At 57.6% G+C, this 23,330-nt stretch overlaps 1 protein-coding gene across 3 annotated transcripts; it reads right to left on the bottom strand.

Annotated features, from left to right (window-relative positions):
- Positions 1-39: 39 nt before the first annotated feature.
- ZNF335 (zinc finger protein 335) lies at positions 40-21,311 on the bottom strand. Of its 3 annotated transcripts, none has more exons than XM_032419603.1 (28): positions 20,326-21,311; positions 19,399-19,649; positions 17,862-18,102; positions 16,988-17,065; positions 16,438-16,737; positions 16,212-16,340; positions 15,276-15,422; positions 13,560-13,812; positions 13,302-13,479; positions 12,172-12,284; positions 11,301-11,319; positions 11,066-11,182; positions 10,908-10,984; positions 10,666-10,826; positions 9,777-10,009; positions 8,771-8,864; positions 8,554-8,648; positions 4,819-5,078; positions 3,749-3,860; positions 3,288-3,662; positions 2,369-2,511; positions 2,134-2,288; positions 1,938-2,041; positions 1,783-1,860; positions 1,491-1,574; positions 1,343-1,408; positions 1,183-1,264; positions 40-1,096 (listed from the first exon to the last, which is right to left on the bottom strand). In XM_032419603.1, exons 2-28 carry the CDS (start codon positions 19,597-19,599, stop codon positions 969-971), a joined length of 4,023 nt encoding a protein of 1,340 aa, XP_032275494.1. In that variant the 5' UTR covers positions 19,600-19,649; positions 20,326-21,311; the 3' UTR covers positions 40-968. The 3 variants fall into 3 exon arrangements, with proteins under 3 accessions (XP_032275494.1, XP_032275496.1, XP_032275495.1); XM_032419605.1 differs by having other exon boundaries at positions 16,212-16,337; XM_032419604.1 differs by lacking the exon at positions 20,326-21,311 and having other exon boundaries at positions 19,399-20,133.
- Positions 21,312-23,330: the final 2,019 nt, after the last annotated feature.

The raw sequence follows: 23,330 nt of genomic DNA, 5'->3' as shown, positions 1-23,330 counted from the left end.
CCACACCCTCTACATCCAGGCTCACCTTCTTATGACCCCTGGGCCTTCACACCCCAACCCAGGGCTCCAGTGTCTAACTTCTCGCCCTGCTGGCCCCACAACTGGGTCTCTGGTGGCCTCTGCCTGTGTCTAGCAAGCCTGGAGTCCAGAGCCCTGCATCGTCTATCTGCAGGCCCCAGACTCCCACAGCCAGGCCTGCACTCCTACCTCCAGGGAGCAGAGGACTGGGGGCTGTCCCCAGGCAGAGAGCAAGACTCCTGCTCGACCTGGAGCCGCCACAGTGAGGGGGCAGCCAGCTAGGCTTCACAGCCCGGGGTCAGTAGGAAGAGCAGCTCTGGGCCACCATGGGCTTCAGGGTATAGTCTTCAGGCTGACTGGCAGCTGGCTGTGCTGCCCTCTGAGGACCTCTAGGCCGGGAGCAGATGTTCTTCTGGGGTCCAGGAGAAGGGAAGGAGGTCTGAAGGTGCTCGGGGGGGGGGGGTTCTTACCAGCTCAGCAATCTCTCCCAGTATCGGGCCTCTGCCCCACGGGCCTGCCCTGCCATTGGGCTGCCACACTTTACAGAGGCAGGGTGGGCTGCACTGTGGGGCTAGGCAGCTCTCGTGAGCTGTAAGCTCCTCCTTCCTTCCATTTCCCAAGTCCTTGCGGACAAAAGTAAGATGGTCAGGACTGGACTCCGGTCCCTTTATTGAGACTGAGGGGCCAGTGGGTCCATCCAAACAAAAATAAATCTCTCTCCCCAAAGCCTGCCTGCAGGCTAGGGCACCCAGCATGTCCTGGCTGGGGCCCGTGGTTGTCCCCTAAACCCAGGAGCACAGGTCTGGCTCTCTCAGAGTGACAGGATACCGGCTGCTCAGTGCCTGGAGACCCTAGGTGGAACAGGGAGGTGAGTCCCAGCGGGTCCCCCCAACCCCCACCCCCAGCACGGCTGGCCCCAATATCCACGGTCTGCGTTGGGCCCTCGGGGCTCAGTCATCAGTCAGGGTGATGACGTCGTACTCGATGCCCTGGTGCTGCAGCTGTTGGATGTGTTCAGGCACCGCCTCTTCTGCACCAAACAGGCCCTGGGCTTGGGCCATGGCAGCGTCGGCCACTGCTGCCAGGGGAGGGGAGAGGACAGTGAGCCACAGGCCCCAGAAGCTCGGCCTGGGTCCCCATGGTCATCAGGCTCCCGTCCCATACCTGTGACAGCTGAGTGTGCAGCGGCCTCCAGTTGGGCCTGTGTGACCAGCTGCTGGCCTGGGGACACAGGCACATATTGGATCTAGAGTGGAGAAGCCAATGAGATCCGGCCTTGGAGGGGCTGTGCCCCGGCTCCCTCTGATCGCCCCAAAGGCCCTACCTGGGACTCCTGAAGGAAAGGGGCCCCTTGTTCATACTGGATGTGTGTGATCTGGCCCTCCTGTACCTGGAGGGAGGAAGGCAACGTGACGACCGAGGAGGCTGTACGCCCTGCCCTCGCTCCCCACTCCCGCTCAGGCCTGGCCTACCTGGATGTGATGGCCCTCTGGAACCACCACGTATTCCTGGGGGAGCAGGTGTTGGACTCCATCCTGGGAGATGATGTACTGTACCTGGAGAAGGGTGGTGGAAAGGCAGGTGCTGAGGCCTTGAACCGGGAGCTTAGCGAGGAAGACCGAGCAGGGGCCCAGGGACACCCAGCATGAATGATGGCAGCTGCAAGCACGGACCCGGGGAGGGGTGGTTTGGAAAGTACTGTTCCTCCCCAAAGCAGGGCCTGGGGGCAGGTGGAGGCAGGGCAGCGCTGGCCCGGGTGCTCACCTGGTTGTCGGAGGTCACCAGATGCTGTACTGTCTGGCCGTCCGCGGTGGTGATCTCTTGGATGTAGGTGGCTTCTTCCTGCCAGGACCAAGCCAGCTCCAGCCTCGGCTCTGTGTCCCCACCCCGGCCTGTGACCTCCCAGCCCAGGCGCTCACCTGATTGGTCACGGTCTGCTCTTGGGCCACGATGATGTGCTCCTGGCCCAGTGCCTGCTGTAGCCGCTCTGGACCCAGGACCCCGTGGCTGGACTGGAGAGCAGCTGGGCACAGAGGGGAGGGTGCTCACGCAGGTACTCGGGTGGAACCTGACAAGGCCCCGGCCCCCCACCCTGGTCCCCCGGGGGCAGCTCACTGTGCAGCGTGGCCAGTGTCTCCTCGTCACTGTTCAGGATGATGGTCTGGGTGGGGGTCCGGGCTGGGGTCCGGGCAGTTGGAGTCCCCGTCTTTCTCCCATCAGGACTGTGCAGCCGCTGGATGTGGAACTTGAGGTGCCCGTTCCGGTTGAAACTGAGGGGAGGGGGAAGAGGCTCAGGGGCGGCCCCATCACGCATGCCCAGCAGCCCCTGCATGCCTGTCCTCCGCCTCACCGCTGCCCGCAGAGGTGGCACGCGAAGGGCTTCTCGTTGGTGTGCGTCAGCATGTGCCGCCGCAGGTCCTTCTTGTTCTTGGAGGCAAAGCTGCACTGGGTGCACTGGTGGGGCCGCAGGCTCGAGTGCTGCGCCATGTGCGCCTGGGGGGGGGGCAGAGGCGGGGGCGCTGGCTGGGCGGGCACACAGCACCTCACGGACAGGGCTGTCTGGGAATCTGTCCACAGGGGGACGGGAGCTGCGCCGGTACAAACCAGACCGAGATCTGGTGCTGCCGTGTGCGGGGAGAGAACAAGTCCCGGGCCCCCGCCGTTAGGTCACTTAGAACATCCTGTCCCTGCTCCCAGACTCCGTTTACCCCGCGTAAACGCGAGATTCAGGTTCAGATGAGGGAACCTCTGAAGGGCTCTCCCAGCCCCGACATCCTAGGGCTCTGGGCCCTGCTCCCGTCACCGAGCTGCTGTGAGGATTCTGGGCCTGCAAACGGTAATCCTTGGGGGAAGGACTCCCGCCCAGAACCTGCCCTCCTCACCGTCTCCACACTGTTCGCACCACCTTCCTCGTACCCTGCGCTCTCCCGCTTCCTGACAACTTGCATTTCCCTAAGCACGCCCCCTGCCGCCGCACCGGCGCCTCTGCCCCTCCGGCCCGGGTCGGCCAGCACCAGCACCAGCAGCCCAAGCCCACACGACCCGTTCCTGTCTGCTCTGCCGTCTGCACTCTGTTCACACCAGGGACACTGTGGGGCGTCAGTCACCGTGTCTGGATGGTTCCCCACCAGACCGAGCGCTGAGACCTCACGGAATCCTTTGTGACCCTAGAAGGGGGAGAGGGCCTGGCTCGGGGTGCTCAGTTAAGGTCTGTTACACAAACAAGTGGCCGAATGAGTGCGAGGGCAGGCACAGGGGGCGGCACTTACCCGGACCTCGGGCCACTGGCGGGCACTGAAGGGGCAGTCGGGGCACTTGAAGGCACTAGGCCCGGCGTGGGCCCGTTTGTGACTCTCCATCTCTGCTCGGCCAGGGAAGGCCTCAGCACAGATCTTGCAGGAAAACTTCTTGGAGGAGGCCGCGGCTGCGGACGGTGGCGACGGCGGCACTCCCAGGCTCAGGGCTTTGCTGGCCACGGGAGGTGGGGAGGCAGAGCCCTGGGGGTCTCCCACCCGGTGGGTCCTGGCTGGAGATGGGGGCTCAGGGCCATCTCTGGGCAGCCCCCCACACTGTAGTAGGGGCCACTTGGCTCCAGAGGCCAGGGAATCCGGACTTGGGAAGGAGATGGAGCCATCTGCAGTCAGCTGTAGAGAGACGGGGGAGCGTGAGGTACTGGGGAGGACTGGGGAAGGATGAGAAATGGGGGAGGGATTGGTACCCCAAGCCTCACCTCGATGTGGTGCAGCTGGGTCCCGTCGGCTGCCATGATGTAGTGGGTGCCAGCTTCTTTCAGGGTGTCGCTCACAACCACAGCCTGGGCTGCCTCCCCTGGGGGCTCCTCGCTGTGGGCACCGAAGAGGGGAGGAGTGAATTCTAGGAGGGGACAGAAGGCCACAGGCGTCCCCTTCCCCAAGAAAGTCATCAACTGAGGGGGTGACTGCCACCACAGGTGGACTCCCTGGTCTGAATTCCAGCTGAACCTCAACTGTCTCTTCCGTAAATAGTGACCACAGGTCCAATGTATCGTCCTGCTCAACAGTAGTCATCCGGCTCCTTTGAAGGGCAGGGCGGCAGTGAGGCGGAGAGCCCCAGGGGTCCAGCCCAGGTCTGGCCAAGTGCGGCAGCAGGAGGGCCAGTGGGGGGGGGGGGGGCAGGCCTGGCAAGTACCCAAAGACCAAGAGCAGATGGCAGACGCTGACACTGGGCTGCCCGCTGGCTGCCCGGGGATCTGGATTCCTATCCCAGCCACACACTGTGGCGCTTCAGTGCTTGGATTCAGGGCTTTCTCAGACCGCCCCGGAGTTCAGGGAGCATACAAATATTTCTGCCCCGAACTTGCTCAGTGCAGAGGAAGCCGAGTGCGGCTGCCAGGCCTCCCGTGCCGGCGACGAGCCTGAGCTTGCCACGAAGCTCAGAATGGACAACCCCTCAGGATCACCCAGAACAAAGAGCACGTGACTTTAGAACCAAGGGGTCGACTCCTCGCTTACTGCCTGTCTGACCTCAGGCAAGTCACTCAATGTCCCTAGCCTATTTCCTCACTTGTAAACTGAGAGAAACGTGGATCTCACGGGAATGGTTTAGGTGAGTTCCGAACGTCCAGTGCCTGGAACATCTAAGCGGCCAAAAATTAGTAGCTTCCAACCTCCTGAGAAAGATACGACTCCTATGGCTAATTATGTTACACGTATTAGGATTTTTGCCTCCTGCCCCTAGGCTCCGGTGGGCAGGGCCCTTATCTGAGGCCTCCCGGCACGCCGATCAATCACTACAGGGGGCCTTGCAGGCAGCAGGTCTCACCTGTAAGGCGTGCCAGGAGCTGATGTCCCCTCCTCCATAGGGGGTGCCGTGAGGACGCTGTAGCCAGTCCCACCAAATGGACCAGGTGCCAGGGTGATCTGCTGCAGGTCAGGGGCGCCTAGCTGGCTCTCTGCTGCCACGCTGCCCCCCGGCTCGGCCACGTGGAGGGTTACCACTTGCGGAGTGGCACCTGCTGGGGAGGGCTGCCCACCAGGGGATGCTAACTCTGCTTCCACGTCCTCAGACTTCACCACGGCCACCTGTAATGGACCCAGTGGGCATCAGGAGCAGGGTCTGTGGCAGAGGGTCTGGTGTTCAGGGCCCTTCTCTACCTCAAAGCTTACCCACACCCGGGCGACCCAGTGCTGCCACCACCCATTTGTACAGCCCCAACTGTGTGTTCTTTCTAAAGCATGCTCTGACTCTCCAAGCCCCACCCAGCAACTGGAACTAAGTAAACTTAACAAGACCAGGGTAGCACAATACTGCCCTCCAGGGGCAGCTGGGTAATGTCTGCAGACATTCACTGGTCACACTTGGAAGTGGGGTGGTCCTGGCACCTCGGGGTTACCTGTCAGGGATGCGGCTAACCACCCCGCAACAAACAGCATGGCTCCCACAACAAAGAACTATCTGCCACTAAAGGCCAAGACCGAGAAATCCTAGGGTAAAGGGACAAGTGGCAAACCATTTAAGAAAAAAAGAACTTGACCTCACATCTTACTCCAAAGTCCGCTTCAAATGGATTAAAGACTGAAATGTAATAAATCTTTTTTTTTTTTAATTTTTATTTATTTGACAGAGAGAGACACAGTGAGAGAGGGAACACAAGCAGGGGGAGTGGAGGAGGAAGAAGCAGGCTTCCCGCTGAGCAGGGAGCCCGATGTGGGCTCGATCCCAGGACCCCGGGACCATGACCTGAGCCGAAGGCAGATGCTTAAGGACTGAGCCACCCAGGTGCCCCATGAAATGTAATAAAAAACTACAAATATGAAGAGAAAATGTGGATAAGTATTTTTATGCTCTGGGGTGGGAAGATTTTTTCTAATCAGCAAAACAAACCATAAACTGAAATCAAAAAACAAAGAAATGCGGTATTTAACAATTCATACGAGAGAGAAAAGGGGAGTCTCCTTCATATACAAGGAGCCTCTGCAAAGTGGTAATAAAAAGACCAATAGGGGCACCTGGGCGGCGCAGCTGGTTAAGCATCTCACTCTTGGTTTCGGCTTGGATTGTGATTTTGGGGTCGTGGGATCGGACCCTGCGTTGGGCTCCGTGCTCAGTGGGGAGTGGGGAGTCTGCTTTCCCTCTCCCTCTGCACCACCCACCCTCCCGCTCCATGCATGTGCGCACTCTCTCAAATAAATAAATCTTAAAAAAAAAAAAAAAGACTAATAGGAAAACCGACACAGGACGCAAACAGGTAAGTCAGAGAAGAAATAAATGGTCTATGAACATACAGAAAGTAGTTCAATCTCATTTATGGTCACAAAATTATAAATTAAGACCATGAGGGGCACCTGGCTGGCTCAGAGGAGCATGCGACTCTTGATCTTGGGGTTGGGAGTTCAAGCCCTATGCTGATTGGGAGTAGAGATTACTTAAATAAATAAAAACTTAAAAAAAAAGACCATGAAATATACTTCTATTACGTGGATGAGATTTATAAAGATTGGGGACACCCAGCACCCAGTGTTGGCAAAGGTGTAGGGAGACATGCTCTAGCGGTGGTCACATAAACCAGCATCTCTCTCAGGCTTCATACCTTCAGACCCACCAATTCTACTTCTAGGAGGCTTTTTTTTAACTAAAAAACGTTTAGGAGCACCTGAAATATATGTGCACCGAAGCACCGCCTTTGACTGATTAGAAATTGGAAACAACCAACCACCAATAAAGGACTGCATGACCTACAACATTGGGACGACGGAAGGACGTGAAGACATAACGTGGGAACGACAGGGAGAGGAGGTCTGTGTGCACAGGCCAGACTCCCTACCGCACATGCTGCCCAGTGAAGAAAAGTGGGCTACAGAGGAGCATGAATCATGTGATCCCGTTTTTTTTTTTAAGACTGATTTATTTATTTGAGGGAGAGAGAGCGCATGCACATGCAAGCAGAAGGGGCAGAGGCAGAAGGAGAGAGAATCTCAAGCAGACTCTGCATTGAGCATGGAGCCCAATGGGAGGCTCTATCTCATGACCCTGAGATCATGACTTGAGCTGAAACCATGAGTCGGATGCTTAACTGACTGCACCACCCGGGCGGCCCTGTGATCCCATGTTTTTTAAGGAACACAATGTCCCTGTGTTACTGTGTACACGGACAGAACTGGAGAAATGCTTATTAGCCCATTAACAGTTGGGATGGGAGGGATGTTAAGGACTTTCACTTTCTGTATAGAACATTTCCTAATGTTCTATGTGGTTTTTTTTACAAACATATGTTTTTGTAATCAGAAAAAAAATGCATGATGTACTGGCACGAGAAGAGCAGACAGAGCAATAGAACAGACCTTGTCTGTATACGGCGTAATCTAGAACTTGATAAAGTGGGCATTTCCAACCACTGGGGAAGATTATTTCATATACTGCACTGGATAACTTTTGGGAAAAAAAGTAAAGTTAGTCCCCTACCTTTCTACATACACCAAAAATAAATTCCAGGTGGAGTAAAGATTTAAGTGTAAAAAATGAAACTCTTAAGAAGAAAATACAAATGAATGTTCATATTATCTTAGGGCGAAGGAGGTCTTTCTAGGGAGGATACCAAAGGCAAAAACCATAAAAGACTGATTTAACTACCTAAAAATGTACAACTTCTGGGGCGCCTGGGTGGCTCAGTCCTTAAGCGTCTGCCTTCAGCTCAGGTCATGATCCCAGCGTCCTGGGATCGAGCCCCGCATCGGGCTCCCTGCTCGGTGGGAAGCCTGCTTCTCCCTCTCCCACTCCCCCTGCTTGTGTTCCCTCTCTCGCTGTGTCTCTGTCAAATAAATAAATAAAATCTTAAAAAAAAAAACAACGTACAACTTCTATATGCCACCAAAGGCACTACTGTAATCCTAGGAAGCTCTCCAGGTCCGACACCAGGCTCCCACCTCCACAGAGTTGTGTCTGTCCTCTAGCCCCGTGGCTCGCTATTGCTCTAAGTTCTTGGAATTTATCATCTCAAACACAGATTCGACATGTTTTCACGAGGCTCAGAGACAGGAGGGGCTAACAAAGCTCTTTGGCCTCAGAGGAGCGGGGGCGGGCGGCTGGGAGGAGGGAGAAGTCCTGAGGAGCTCAGGGAGGATCTGCAGGCCAAGAGAGGCCAGAGCGGAGAGAGGCCTGGGGGCCCCCCCACCCCCTGGCTGTGGGAGGCGTCGCCGGGTGAGGGCGCCAGGCTAGATGGGAAGCTCCGGGTGGCTGCAGAGCTGGGAAGCCTGCGCCCGAACAGGGCCTCAGAAGCCACAGGGGCGGCGCTAACCGCTCGGCCTGGCAGAGGTCGTGGGGGGGACTCGAGCTGAGCAGGAGCTCCTCTGACCTCCCTGGCACATGGGGGCCCCCTTCCTCCGCGTCTGCTCCTGGGGTTTTGGCGGACAGTCTCCTGGCTAAGTGGGGGTGCCCCGAGGGCAGGGCGCATCTGCCTCTTCACCCTCCTCCCCTCCCAGTGTCCAGTGCGGAGCGGGCACCGAAGGTGGCTGCACAGGGGAGGCGAGGCGAGGCGAGGCGGCGGCCCGGGCGGCTCACCTGCAGGGCTGTGCCCCCCAGCTCCCGCTGGGCACTCATGTTCAGCAGCAGATCCAAGGCCGTCTGCGTGGCCATTGCCGTGGACTCCTCAGCGCCTGGGTTGGGTGAGACCTGAGCCTGAGAACGGCCCACCGCCCCTTCTCCCTCCGCGGGGCCCCAGCAGGAGCCCTGCCCCTGCCCCCAGCTGCCCAGGCTCCCACCTTCCCTCAGAGCTCACCCTGCTGGTAGATGATGGTGGCGCCACCAAGCGTGTCGGAACAGAGCAGTGGGGGGGTCTCGGGTGCCTGGAAAGGTGCCGCCTCAGGGGGAATCTGCGGGGTGGGGATGTGGCCAAGCCTGAGAGGGGGCAGCTCGGATGCAAGCACTGACTGCCAAGCACCTCCTTCGGGTCAGGCACTTTACATCGTTGGCTTGTTTCATCGTCAACACAAGTACGTCTCAAGGTATTTCTCAGCTCAGTGCTACCAACGAACTAACCGAGGCTCAGACAAGCGGAGCAAATGGCTACGACTCCACAGCTAGTAAGTAGAACTGGGATCTGAACACAAGACTGACGTGGGAGCCTGTGTTCTACCAGCACATAGTGGTGGTCCATCTCTTGTGGCACGGCAGGGGGAGGCAATGTCCTCAACTATGAGACTATCCTTCTCGGCCTGCCTCGCAGCTAGGTCAAGTGTGGCCTTGTGGCTAAGCAGGAGCTTCTGGTTAAGTTCACAGGGAAGACAGATGGAGAAATGGCAGGCTTCCTTTTTGCCTTTCTCCCATCCCTTCCTCCTGCTTCTTGCCTGGGATGTGGCTAGAAGGCTGGAGCTCCTGCAGCTACACTGGACCATGAGGCAACCACAAAGATGGAAGTCATATGCCTAGGATGGCTGGGAAAAAATATTGAGAGAGCTTGGTCCCTGATGACTGGCCATGGAGCTGCCACACTAGCCCTGGGCTGCTGACCTCTGGACTCATTTTTGAGAGAATAATAAACTATGACCACAGTTAAGCTACTGAGATCTCATTCTCTGTTCCTGCCACTGGAAAGCCACTCCCACTCCGAGCTTAGGGCGGACAGGTCTGTGACCTCATCTGCCCTTTACCACAGTCGGGAGAGGCAGGGACCATTTTCTTGTCCCCAACATGCCAATGAGGATGCTGGGGACGGGAAAGCTGACAGGACACGGTCATCCTGGCCCATGCCCCCCAGCCCCTTCTGCCTGCTTGGCTGAGCTCACCTCAGGAGGTCCCGGGGAGCGGGGGGGTAGTCCGGGGGCCGCACTGTGCTGCTGCTTCAGCTCCTCAATCTGCTGCAGAGAGAAGAAGGGGCGACGGCGCGAAGGCGGCTCCTCGGGGTGGCGCCGCCCCCACTCCTCAAAGCTGCTCGCGTGCCGGCATCGCACGTGCAGGCGCAGGTTCTTCTTGTGGCGCGTGCTGAAGTGGCAGTACTCGCAGGCAAAGGGCTTGGCCCCTGTGGGCACAGGCGGACGGACGCTTGGGCTACCCCCCCGACCCCAGGAAGCCCTCCACGGGCCCTGCGACCTCTCCAACCGTCTCCCGGCCAGGAGCTGGGCGAGCACTTGCTGCAGCTCGTTCCGGCGGGCCAGGCCGGACGGGGACCGGGCCCACCTCCCGCACTCACAGCCTTCCTCCGAGTGTCTCCTTTTCACGTCACAGGACCACCCGCTTCTCTTACCAATCATCTCCCCCAGGTAGACGGGAATCGGCCCCACAGCGTGTCTGATCTCCCCCAACATGCCCATCAGAGGCATGGGCACCAAGGAGTAGAGAGAATCAACTGTTTTGTGCACCTTCTGCATGCGCGAGGGCGGGGCCTCCGTCCAGCACCCAGCAGACGGGGCTTGCGGAACACAGCTCACTTTTATAACCACCACATGGTAGGTACTCCTGACGCCCCTTTCACAGCCAAGGAAGGCTCAGACAGGGCAAGGTGGCCCATGACCACGCAGAGCTGAGGAGAGAGGGTGACACCTCCAGGGCAGAGTCCCTTACAACTGAGCAGCCGGGGCTGAGGCTGCGGAGGGGGAGGAAGAAGACAGCGCTGAGCCTGCGACTGGGGGCAGGGAGAGCTGAGGGCTCCCCACGGTGGGGCGGGGCGGGCCTGACCTGTGTGCTTGACAGCCACGTGGGAGAGCAGGAAGTCCTCCCGGAAGGTGCGGTAGGGGCAAAAGCTGCACTTGAATGGCTTGTCACTGACATGGGACAGCTGGTGGTTCAGTAGTGCCTTCTTGTCCTCACAAACGAATTCACAGAACTCGCACTTGAACCTGGAGATGGTGAGAGGGAGGGAAGCTCAGCAATAGGGTGGGGTGGGGTGCTCCGGCCCCGGGGCCTCCTTGGGGATGTACCTGCGGTTGGCGACAGCCTGGATGTGCGTGAGCAGGTGCATCTTAAAGGTGTAGCGCTTCTTAAAGGACTTTCCACACTGTGAGGGGTAGGGTGAGTTAGATGGGGAACTGCCTAGGGAGACCCCTTCACCCTGCCCCCGGCCCTTGGCGCCAGCCACCTTGTCACACATGTGGGGCTTCTCCGTGCTGTGTGTCTTCATGTGCTGCGTGAGTCTCTTCTGCATCGGGTACACACGGCCACACACAGGGCAAGGGAAGGAGCTTAGCTTCGGGGCCTGGGAAGGGACAAGAAGGAACCAGATGAGGAGAGAGAGTGAGACCTCACCTCCTGCCCCCACCCTCACAAGCGGCCCTCAAGCAGGCTCCCTTCCTAGGCCAGGGCCCCAGACTCACCGGATCTGGTCTCTTCTTCCTGGGGGGCAGAAAGGCATAGGAGTCAGACCGTTGCTTCCCCAAGCCCACCTCAAACCTTCTCACGCTAACCAGACCCAGTCTCAGCTGTGAGTGTCCCTACTGCCCAGTCAAGCCCTTCTCTCAGAACAGACTTTCCCCAAGTGGAGTTCACTAGAAAATGCTAAGAGGCACGCTGTAAATAAATTCTAGAATGGTGCCTTCTTCCTTTCTTTGTCACAAAACGTGCATTTTAAAGGCCCTGAGAAGTCCTGCAGAAAGAGTTGGTGAACCAGGTGTTTGAACTGGTGTCCATAATCTTACCTCCTCCCCCCCGCCCCCGTCTGCCCCGCCTTTTTTAAAGAAAACCCATAAGCATCGTAGAGAACAGGCTTTCCCACAAGCACAGTTTGAAAGTCACTGCCCTCATGGATTCCTGTATCCAACCTCTGCTCACACTGCACCCCAAGAGGAGTAAACTCCTTCCTGAAGCTGCAGGTCTAATGACAACTCTGAGCAATCACAGGGCCCCTAAGGATTTGCTCCTCTGCCCATCTGTCCTGTGTGTGCTCTGTCCGTGCTCTGGGAGTTGGGAGTCTCTAAGACCTTTAGATGATTTCCTGAGCTCCCTTATAGGTAGACAATTCCCTTTAATCCCCTCAACAATGACTGTCCCCATCTTACAAAGCTCACGGCAGGGAAGAGACAGAACAAGAGCCCTCCAGGCCCTGCTATTGCTCTGAGCCAAGTGAGCTGGGATGAACAGCAGTCTGTGACGTGCTGCCAATGGGGTGGCCCGGGGCAGGTGCTCAGTAAGGGGGAAACACGGCTGTGGTGGGCCTCCACTTCCCGCCCCTCACCCCCATGCACTGACCGGTCTCGACTGTGCACGGCTGCGTGCCGGACCACGTCCTTCCGGTAGACGCTGGTATAGCTGCATTCGTCACACTTGTAGGGCTTACTGCCCACGTGGTTGAACATGTGCTCCTAGGACAGAGGTGAATGGATGGTGGGCTGGGCTGGCCTCCCCTGCACCCCCCAACCTGTGCCCACAGCCTTAGAGCTGCCGTGGGAGCAGGCTCCCAGAACAAGGGCGAGCTGCAAGGGCCAGAGCCTATGAGGGCTGGGGACTCTCCCCAACAAGGGCACCTACTCTGCACCAGGCCCTGGGCTGGCTCACCATCTGACAGACGCAGAAACTGAGGCTCAGATGGAAGTGACCTCGGCCCCGAGCGACTCTATGAATGGCGGAGCTTGGAGCCAAACCCAAGCAGCATGGCTCCAGAGCCTCCACCCTCCCCACCCCACTCGGGGACAACCCTCCCCCAGCAGAGTTCCCGAGAACACCTTCCAGGTCACGGGCCTGGCTGAGGGAGGAAGAACTGTGTGCAGAAAGCACAGGGGCTCTGGCCTGTGGTTCAGGTAGCCCCTACTGCCCACGACGGCCAGCTCTCTGCCTTACTTGGGCCAAGCCAAGCCACAGTTTCCTGGGTCAGTAAAATGGGCCTACTGATACCTACAACCTCTTCGGGCTGCGTGAGCATGAAACTCGGGCATGCCTACCAGGCCCGGGTGCTGGATAAAAAACGGCTTAGGGTTGCAGCAAGTCCACTGGCACTTTTGGGTAAATGGTATAAAAAGGAACTCCTTCCTTGAGACACAGTACTGCCATCTACTGGGAAACTTTCTAACACACTGAACGAGACAGAACCACAGAACCGGTTTTACTGCCATCTGCCAAAGTGTGTGGTGATCACGCAAAGCTCTGCTGTGTGCACCATGCACAGCACCTCTGAGGACAAGACACCACCATGCAGTGTGCAGCCTGCACAAGTGTCCATGGCGCCCACACCTGAACTCCTTCAGTACACGGCGGCACACCACTTAACAGGCCCCGCGAAGGAGCAGGAGGGTGCCGGCCAGTGGCCTGTGAGCGCCACTCCCTCTTGGCACTGCCCGCCAGCCCTCGCCTCTGTCCCAGGGCCCCGCCCCCCCGCTCCGCACCTTGAGCGAGGACCAGCGGCGGGAGCGGTAGCTACACTGCAGGCACCTGAAGAGCTGGGGGTCCCCGGCCTCGTGGGAGTTGACGTGGAAGCGCAGGTCCTCATGGGACAGGAAGCGGGAGCCGCAAATGCGGCACAGGAAGGGCCTCAGGAGCGGTTTGGGAGACTTGTAATAATACCTGCCAGGAGGGCATTGGGGAGAGGTCTGGCTGGGCCGCGCCGACGGCCGTCTCCCCCACCCCGTCCCTGCTCTACATACTTGCGGTATTTCTTGCCTAGGAAGCGCCTGGAGGGTCTGCCCCGGCGGCGGGGCGGGGCGGCGGGCTCATCCTGGCAGGAGGGGGCCGCGTTCTCCGCATCTGACTGGCTCACGCTGGGGTCCACGGGGGCCCTGTCGGCCTTGCCCAGGGCAACCAGGCATCCTGGGCCCGAGGAGCTGGGTGCCTCGGGCTCCGGGGGCTCTGGAGGGCTCTGTCCGCTCTGGGAACTCACTAGAGGCTCTCCTTCCACACCTGCCACGGACATGATCCCAGATCAGCCATGGACACACCAGGACGGATGTGGACAGGTGTGCCAGGGGCCAGCCAAAACATCTCCCTCAAACACGGTCACAGGCCGCCGATGGGCACGTCAGGTCACGGACAGGCGCAGGCGGCGTGGACGCAGGCCCGCCCTGCAGCTGGCCCCCTGCCAACACAGCTCCCGCCCGACGGCCCGCAGCAGCCTGTCGAGAGGCCCGCACGCCAGCTGAGCCCGGAAGCGGGACGTCCGTCATCCTCGGGCAAAGCCTCCGGCCCGAGTCTCATTTTCCCATCTGTCAAGTGGAGAGGATAACTGCTGTGCTAGTGACCTCATGGGAACATTCTAGAGTCTGGCAGTGACAGCAGGTACTTTAACACTGGTCTTCCCTAGGGAGGCTGGGAGGCTGGAGGGCAGACGGGAGGAAGGGAGGAGACACCACATCACCGTACACGCTCACAACCTCTAGAAGTCTGAACAATCTGAATGTGTTCCCTATTCAAAAACATCAACAGTACTCCAACGTAATGTTTTAAAAATGGAACGTGGGGCGCCCGGGTGGCTCAGTTGTTTAAGCGACTGCCTTCGGCTCAGGTCATGATCCCGGGGTCCTGGGATGGAGCCCCGCATCGGGCTCCCTGCTCCGCGGGGAGTCTGCTTCTCCTCTGCCTCTCTGCCCCACCCCTCCCCTGGCTTGTGCTCACTCACTCACTCTCTCTCAAATAAGTAAATAAAATCTTTTACAAAAAACTGAGAAGTGCTCTAGACCACGCTGGCACCATCCTCCTGACGGGGCTGCTGCCCGTGCAGGCGCCTCCCCCTTGTCAGAGCTCCCTGAGCTCGCCGCTTCGGGTGTGTGCGCTCTCCCGTGTAGATCTTAGTATGAAGCTATTTTAAAAAGGATGCTAAAAAAATGTAATGATCTCCCCCAGACCACATATACAAAAACAGCTACCACGTATTTTTGTATTTATACCTTAAAGCAATCCTGAAAGGCAGGTGCTGTCACCTCCATTCACAGAAAGGGGACAGGGGATTCAGGAGGCAAAGTCCCACGCTCTGGGTCACATAGCTAATAGGTGGCAGAGCCATCATGCCCGTGGGCCTTTCTAGTCCCCAGCCGGTAACGCTCCAAGCCAGTGCTCCCTGGACAGTTTCAGGCCTCAGACTCGTTCTCATTTCAGGAATCCTACTTAAAACTTATCTTCTTGGTTTAGTTATAAAGGTTCACACTTCTCCTGTGCTGTAAGATACCTTACCACTGAGGATACAAAGCTGACGTATCGCTTCTTAAGTCAGGGCTTCTCAAGCTCGGTCCGAGAGGGCTGGCCCTTTATGAGGCCTGCGGGTCCCCCCTGCCTGGCACACTCACTCCCCAAGGCTCTACAGAAGGAAGCAGGGAATGAGGCCACCCCTCAGCCCTACTCGCATGGCCCCACCTACGACCGACTCTCACCGTCTGGGAGGTCTGAGGTCTCCAGGCGAGGCAGCTTCCGAGGCCGGCCGGGTCTCCTTCGGGGTCTTGGCGTACTGGGAGTAGGGCGCTGGGGACGTAGCTGCCGGCCCCGGGGCTCATCCTCGGCTGGATTGTAGTCACTGTCCTCTGTGGGGACCGCAAGAGAAGGTGGGCATCAGTCCTGGACCCGCCCTTTCAGCCCTGACCCCTGGCCTGGTTTCCCTGGGAAGAGGCCCCCTTCCCATCCCTGCCTACTTCTCCTCCAAGCCCACCTACCAGTGATGCCTCCTCCAGAAGCCCTCCTGACCTCCCCCGGCTGACTCTGAGCGCCTCTCTCCAAGCCCTTGCAACCCTTTCTCTACACCTTTCCTGACTCCTAACACTAACTCAGACAGCACCACTATGTGAACTAGAAAAAGATGCTCCCTCCTTTAGACACTTTACAGCCACTGTTAGAAAACAGCTGGAAGAAGCACTCAAACCTACAAACTCTGATGACGGTGCTCCCCAGTGCGGGAGCCGCTAGCCGTATGTAACCACTGAGCACTTCCGCCTGCTCTACACTGAGCTACTGGATTTCAAAACACTAGAATAAAAAGAGAAAATAAAATAACCCACCGGTAATTATGATTAAATTTATCTCTTAACCTTTTTAAATACAGCTACAACAAAAAGTACGTGTGGCTGGTCTTCTGCTTCTGCTGGACAAATGTGAACATGGCCCTCTTAGACGTGGTGCTCTTTTTCAGCGCACAGCCTGCACAACCGCACACAGAGGTCCTGACCCCAGAGCCCCGACTCTGTCTTACACTGGAGGCACCTGCGGGGCTGAATCTGTGCCAAGTCCTCTTTCCCAGCCCTCCACGTGGGCCAGAGGCAGCTCAGTATGTGGAGATGGGTATGGTGGTGGCACACCCGGGAGCGACAGTGGCCTACCCTCTAGGTCGTCGATGGCGCCGGCGTCGACGATGTCGTCGTCATCTTCCTCCTCTGGCCCCTCCTCCTCCTGGCTCTTGGCTGAGGTGCCCCACTTCCGCAGACGCCCCTTCTTCCCAGCTGCAGCTGCTGCGGCGAAGATCAGAGAAGCTCGCCACGTCTGGCTCTCGGCCACCGCCCCCCCCCAACCGCGCGCAGCCCAGCGGCCAGGCTGCGGTCAGTGCACCTGGTCGGAAGTGCCGCTCCCGCATGTGGCGCAACAGCGTGGCCTTGGTGCTGCTCCGGTACTGACACAGCTTGCACTTGAACTGCTGGACCACCACCACCTCCATCATGGCCTCCAGGCTCTGCAGGTCTGGCTCCTCGGCGCCAGAGCCCGGGGGCGGCTGCGTGGGGGAGCTGGGCCTACCCCGTGCCTCCTCCGGTGGCTCTAGGCACGTGGATGTGGGGCCATCAGCCAGGGCCTCGATGGCTGCCAGGCTGTGGGCCAAGGTGGAACTGGACATCGGCGAGGCCATGGGGGCACCTGGGGGTGGGTGAGGGAATCAGAGTGGAGGGGAAGTGGAGGGCAAGATGGGCCACGAGCGACGGCCGCCCCTCCCAGGCAGGCCCAGAGATCCTAGAACCCAACTCCCCACCAGAGTGACGGCGGGGAAAGTGGGGCCCAGAGCAGCGGACGAGCTGCCAAGACCACACGCTGAGTTTGCGGCAGAGCCTCCCTCTCCGACTCCGTCACCCACTGCAGGGCTTCCTGGGTCTGCTGCCTGGGGTCTTACCATCGTCTGGGCCCTGCAGGATCAGGTACCGTGCCGTCTCGGCCCCGCCATCCTCAGCACTGGTTACGGTGATACAGCCTGGGCAGAGATGTAGGGAGGGGAGTCCTAGCTGACGATGACAACTGTCACTGTCCACCTTCATTCTGGCTCACCTGCACCAACTATGATCCAGCTGCACTGCCCCCCCGCCCCCGAGCCTCACTTGCACCCCGTACCTGCCGCCCGTGCACCTCCGCCCAGAGCTGGGCTGTTGGGAGGTCTGGTGTGACAGGCTGGCCCAGGAGCTGGCCTACAGTCGCACAGATGCCATGGCTACCCCAGCTGCCCCACCTCTGACCACTAAAACCTGGAGGGTTCCCCTCCCCGTCTCCAAACTCCCCCAAGGTCAAGGCCTAGCCCCTGCACCACTTTCTCAGGGTTGGCTTCCCACACCACCTGAGGGCTTTTCCAAGTCTATGGCCTTTACACACACCATTGGTAATAGAGGGTACAGTGTGGTAACTCGTGAGTACGGACTCTGGAGTCAGACCATCTGAGCCTATGGCCCAACCTTGCTGGTCTCAGTGGGTCCTCTGTACCTCAGATTTCTCATCTAGACTGTGAGGATTAATGAGATACTATATGTAAAGTGCTTAGAGCAAACCCCAGTACAAAGTTAGGCATTATTGTTTCTATGTTTATTCAGTGTTTATCACGTGCCAAGCACTATAACTGTTTCATTAAATCTTCACCTCGTTTACAAGACAGGGGCTGCTGTTCCCACGTGACACATTTAGAGTGGTAGGGTTATTTGCCTAAGTTTGTGCAGCTGCTTCTGCTGGACCCCGCAGGATATCCCTGTGGGCCGACTCCCGCTGCCCTCTGCCGGACTCACTCGGGATTAGGTCCGGCCCGATGGTGGACTCGATGATCTTGTCGATGGCCGAGCCCAGGTCCGAGGAAGAAGCCGTGCAGTCAGACACTAGCATGTTGGGGTCTGGGAGTGCGCTGGAGTGCACCAGGGCTGGGGGGCCACCTGTCGCCCCTGCCACTGGCCCATGGGACACAGAAGATGAATCAGGCAGGTAGCCGTGAGGCAAGGGGTCTGTGCTCGAGCTACTCTCAGACACTTCCTCCTGGTGACAGGAAACAAGGAGAGAGGCATTTTAGGAGCCATGACGGGGCAGGGCAGGTTGCCTGCCACCCACTAGATCGAGCTCCCTGGCCCAAAAACATGGTGAGTGGAGCCATCCACACCATCAGGCCCACTGATGACCAGTAGATGCCTTCTAGTCACAGAGCCACCAAAGAACAAGTTCCAGGGTCTCCGGCTCTGGCCAGGTAAGAGGCCGCATAATCCCCACACCCACATGTAATCCCCACACCCACACACAGCCTCCAAGAGCTGTTTTCACTGGGCCTTTTTCAATCAGCTCTTCCCTCTGCCTGAAATGCTTCCCAGCTAATTCCTACCCAGCCTTCTCACCACCTTTAGCTGGTACCTCTTCTAGGAAGCCAACCCTGACCCCCCAGGCCAAACCAGGACCTCTCTGTCCTCGGTGCTACAGTCGCCTGTGTCCCCTCATCACGGTTCACTCTGTAACATAAGGTCTCCTAGGTCAGGCTGTACTTTCCGTAAGGGCCAGGCCCACATCTGTCTTGTCCCCTGCTGTATCCCCAGAGTTCAGCACAAGCTGGGCAGGCCCATCTTTGCTGAATTAACGAAACCCTTGGACCCCAAAAGGGGGTCCATCGTTGGGCAGCTCTATACCATGATGCCTCGGAAGTCATTATCTTGCAGGTAATGACAACAGTAATGGCTGATACTTACTGAATGCGTACTATGTGCTGAGCACGGTTTTAATTGCTTTGCATGTATTAATTCATTTAATCCTCACAAAAACCCTATTGAGGCACATATATTTATCATTCCCTCTTTACAGATGAGAAAACTGAGAGCTAGAAGTAGGGTAGCTTGTCCAAGATCAGAGAGCCAGGAGGAAATGATAGTTTTACAGAACGTGTCCAAGAGTATTTCCTCCGAGGCAGGTATTCCTGCTCCATTTTACAGACAGAAGAATGAGGCTCAAAGAGGTCTCCCGGTGAATCAGAGGTAGAGCCAAGACTTGAACCAAAGAGTGAGGACAGTGGGTAGTGGAGTGGGTAAGACCACAGCGTAGGTTTGAATCCTGGCTCTGTCAGCTCTCTGTGCCTCGGTTTCCTTCCCTGCAGTGCAAAAGAGTGATATATGCCTTGCGAGGTATGAGGCTTAAATGAAAAATCCATGTTAGGGGCTTGGCGCGGTGCCTGACACACAGTAAACCAAAAACAAGGATTAGTTACAAGCCAGCCTTTCTGGCTGCTTCCCTTGGCTGCCAGGCACGCTGCCTGCGGTCCTTGCCTCCACCCACGCCGGCCAGCCCGGTCCATACCAGACAGCTGCTGCCGCGGTCGGAGCTTTGCCCCACGCCAGAGTCGTCGGCCTCCGCCGGCCCCGGAGCCGCCGCGGCGTCGCTGCTGTCGGCCGACACCGCTTCAGAGGTGCCCACGCCCAAGCCGCTTTCAGAGGGCTCCTCGGGCCGGCGAGGCCCCGGGGCCGCGTCGCTACTGCTCTCCACCTCGTTCTCCTCCATCGGCTCAGGGAGCCGCCTGACAGGGAGGCGCAGGGTCTGGATCCTTCACTCTGCGAGAGGAGGTGACGCGGGCTGGAACAGGTGGGCCTCCTCCCCGGCCCGGGCAACCACGGCCCACCCAGCTGCACCCGTGTGCCCATTTCGCAGGTGCAAAGACTGAGTCTCCGACGGGGAGAGGCTTTCTCGCGTACAGAGACATGAGCCTCGGGAAAACAGGACCAAGAAGCCTGGCCTCCCAGTCTAGACCCCTTCCCATCCCCGGGAGGGTGGTCAATGGCCGGTAATCTTGACCCTTCTCGCCTCTCCTCCATGACTCCCCCAGCGTGGTTCGCTCTAAGAGCCTGCTCCGGGCTCAGTGGTTCAGCCCTTAGGCCCCCCGAGTCCCCCCGGGTGCAGGGTCGGTGGTACAGCCCGCAGGCCCCCCTGGGTCAGTGGCTCGCTCCCCCCTCCCCTGGTTCCCATGCGGAGGGGGCTGACAGCGACGGTCCCGGGGCCTGGCGACTCGGGGCTGTCCCCGGCGCTGCCTGCGCTCCAGGCCCGACGCCATCTTGTGGCGGCGCCGGGTTTCCGCTCAGGCAAGTGCGAGAGCGACTAAAGGGCCTGGGACCCCGGGGCCCTGTTCGGACAGCCCCGCCGGCCCGGGAGCTCGCCGCCGGCTATCCCCGCAGTCTGGCCCCACTTCGCGGCAGGGTGCAGTGGGGCGACCTGACTCTACCCGATGCTCACCTAACGCTTTCGTAGCCGCGCTCCTCTCCGACTCCGGCATCGACGAGGTCGCCATCCTCTTTCCCCCGCTGCGGAGGGACCCGTCGGCCCACCGTAGGCCGGGACTACTTCCTACGCCGACCCAGAGAAAGACAGCTTTCCGCTGTGTCAGAAGGTTGCCCTGAGGCCTCAGAACCATGGTCCAGTCCGGAGAGGGTCTAGTATTTTATACGTCGCCAAGTATGGGTGACACAGTCCGCTATGGGTTGGGGACTACTTTTTCTCTTGGCGGAGGGCTACACTGGGCGTGGTTATGTGACGTCACTGCTGGGCCCCCTTCCCTGGGCCGCAGGGTTGGGCGCGGCGAAGGCTGCCCCACGGTCTGGGGGCGTGGCCCTCCGTGGCCTGACCACGCCCTTCCCGGAACAGCTCCAATGGGTGTGCGGCGCCCGGGAGGTTTTGACTTGGCCGGAGAGGAATAAACATTAGTCATTTCGCCTGGCTCCTGACCGATGACTTAATGGTCTTATCGAGGCTAATCGAATCCTTGCTAATTAGGTTTGATGTGTCCTGGGAGGAGGGGAACATATAATCCTTGTACAGATGGGGAAAATGAGGCCCGGAGATGGGAAGTGGCTGGTCCTAAAGTCACATAAGGGCACTCCGGAGGCAGGTGGGATGGCTGGATTCGGGGAAATGGAGAGGAGTCAATGCCCGGCCCTTAGTGAATTTTATTCATACGTATTTGTTGCATTAGTAGAGCTGGAGGTCGAGACATCCTCCACAGCCCGCCTTTGCTCCGTGTAGACCAATGTAGATGTATTTAAAGGTCAGCAGCCCTTCAGGTATGCCCCTCTTCCTGATGCTGCAAATGCCATCTTTGACACTACTTTCTGTTTAAGCCTATTTATCATTTTGTGAGGGAACCTGGTGCCGTGGTCTGTCCCTACATCTGTGTTGCACGAGTTATTTTCCTCAACTGAAAAATACAAATGGGTTGAGGGGAGGAAGACTCTTCAAAAAACTCCTGTTAAAAAAAATCAACCCTATTTAAAAAGGCGAAGCGTGCTTCCAGCTGTTATAATTTGTGTGTACTTGAGTATGAGGGGGTTTCCCTGGTCCTTTACTAGGAGCAGGTTTTGGTAGGGGGGGATAGAGCATGAGGCCTCTGGATGGGCTAGGTTCCTTCATCACCCCCTACCTCCCATCCAGCAGGACCAGGCCCCCAGAGCAGGCTTGGAAAGCTGGGTCAACAATGGCATAATGGCAGGTTGATTTTGCACTCCATGCACAGGTTTCCAATGAGGACCTGATTTCTCAGCTATCCAGAGCCACCCCCAACCCTCACCACTTGCCAGTAGGATATGTCCTGGTGACCATGTCACCTCTCCCAAGGATGTTGGGGTACTCAGCAGTAGTCCCGCAGCACCCATTCCCTTCCCCAGCCCAACTAAGGCTCAATCCTAATCTTGGCCTTTGCCACCGAATCACGAGATTGCAGAATGTCGCGATGTAAAAGGTAACAACCTTATCATGGAACAGAAGAGGAGCCCAAGACCCAGAGAGGGAACGCTTTTGGCCTAAGGTCATGGCTCCTTGGAGACAGCATATCAGAATCCTTCCATTACAAAGACAAGCAAGCCAACCCTGGTTTTCTGACTGCCGATCCAGGGTTCTTCCCACCAAAACATGCCGTTTGTCATTACTGCCTCAGCTCGAGGAGGAGACTTCTTAGAAGCAGCGAAGAGGCTCTGGGTCAGAAGGACAAAGTGGACCATTGAGAAGAATGCTGAGGAGAGGAGCCAAGAGGGGAAAAGGAGGGAAGCACTTTCAGTGAGCACCTGCCACGTGCCCGGCACTGCACACACGCTTTGCTGCATCATGGTGCCCTAAGGAAGCAGGTTATTCTCATCTTCCATTGTAGAGAAGAGGAAGCTGAGGTTCAGGGAGGGGAAGTGACTTGTCCAAGGTCACACCACCAGGAGGGTGTACGGATGCAGATCTGTCGGATTCGAAAGCCCCAAGCAATCTGGGTGCCATGTGTTATATGCTTAGTAATCACAAACTTAAAATGCTCTGTGCCAGTCATCGTTCCAAGCACTTTACCAACTTTAGTTTTTGTAATCCTCGTGACCACCCTGTGAGGTACTTGCTGTCATTAACTCCACTTTATGTATGAGGAAACAGGAACAGAGCAGGAAAGGAATCTAAGTAGGGGGTAGAGCTGGGATTGAAAACCAGGCAATGTGGCTCCAGATGTCACGCTTTCAGATTGCTGTACCATTGCTCATGCAGTAATAATGGTAACAGGTGACACTTGAACTGTTCTTTCCTGAGCCAGGCAGGGCTAGTTTCCCATTTTACAGATGAGGAAGCTAAAGCCCAGAGAAAGAAAGTGACTTGCTCAAGATCGTGCAGCGAGTTTCTTGGTCTAGTGGAGAGGGTTATGACTCCAGGCCAGAGCTCCTGCAGCAGATAACAGTTGCACTAGTGAGTGTTTACTGAGCGCTTACCAAGTACTCTACGTACATGAGGTGCTTTACATGCATTTTTAAACGGGAATCATCCCAACAACCAGAGATCCTAGGTACTCTTAATATTCCCATGTGACCGATGAGGAAATAGGCTCAGGAGCTGTGAAGTGACTTGTCCAAGGTCATGTACTTGGTCAGCAGAGTTGGCCTTCAAACCCTGGTTTCCTGACTCCCAGTCCACTGCCCTTTCCTCTGTACCAGATGCCTCAGGAGGGCAACAGAGCTAAGAGTAGGCAGTCAGCAGGTGGGTGCTCCGGGCTCATCTCTACCTCCTGTCTCCATGCCCACGGCCATCTATGGGTTTAGCTAAACCTGTTCTTAAAAACCTATTTATAGCTTAAAACTGTACCACCACTTGAGATAATGAATCCCTTAAGTTGACTTCCCATGGTGTAAATTAAGGCTTCCTTTCATTTGTCCTAAATTTTTCTCTTTGAGGATTGGGGGGAGGAAAGGTGGGGCAAAGCCTTAGGACCAGAACACTTGGATTCA

Source organism: Phoca vitulina, unplaced genomic scaffold (assembly GCF_004348235.1).
Source record: "Phoca vitulina isolate PV1807 unplaced genomic scaffold, GSC_HSeal_1.0 scaffold22, whole genome shotgun sequence".
In the NCBI taxonomy this organism is placed as follows: Eukaryota; Metazoa; Chordata; class Mammalia; order Carnivora; family Phocidae; genus Phoca; species Phoca vitulina.
This window is presented reverse-complemented; position numbering and strand designations above follow the sequence as displayed.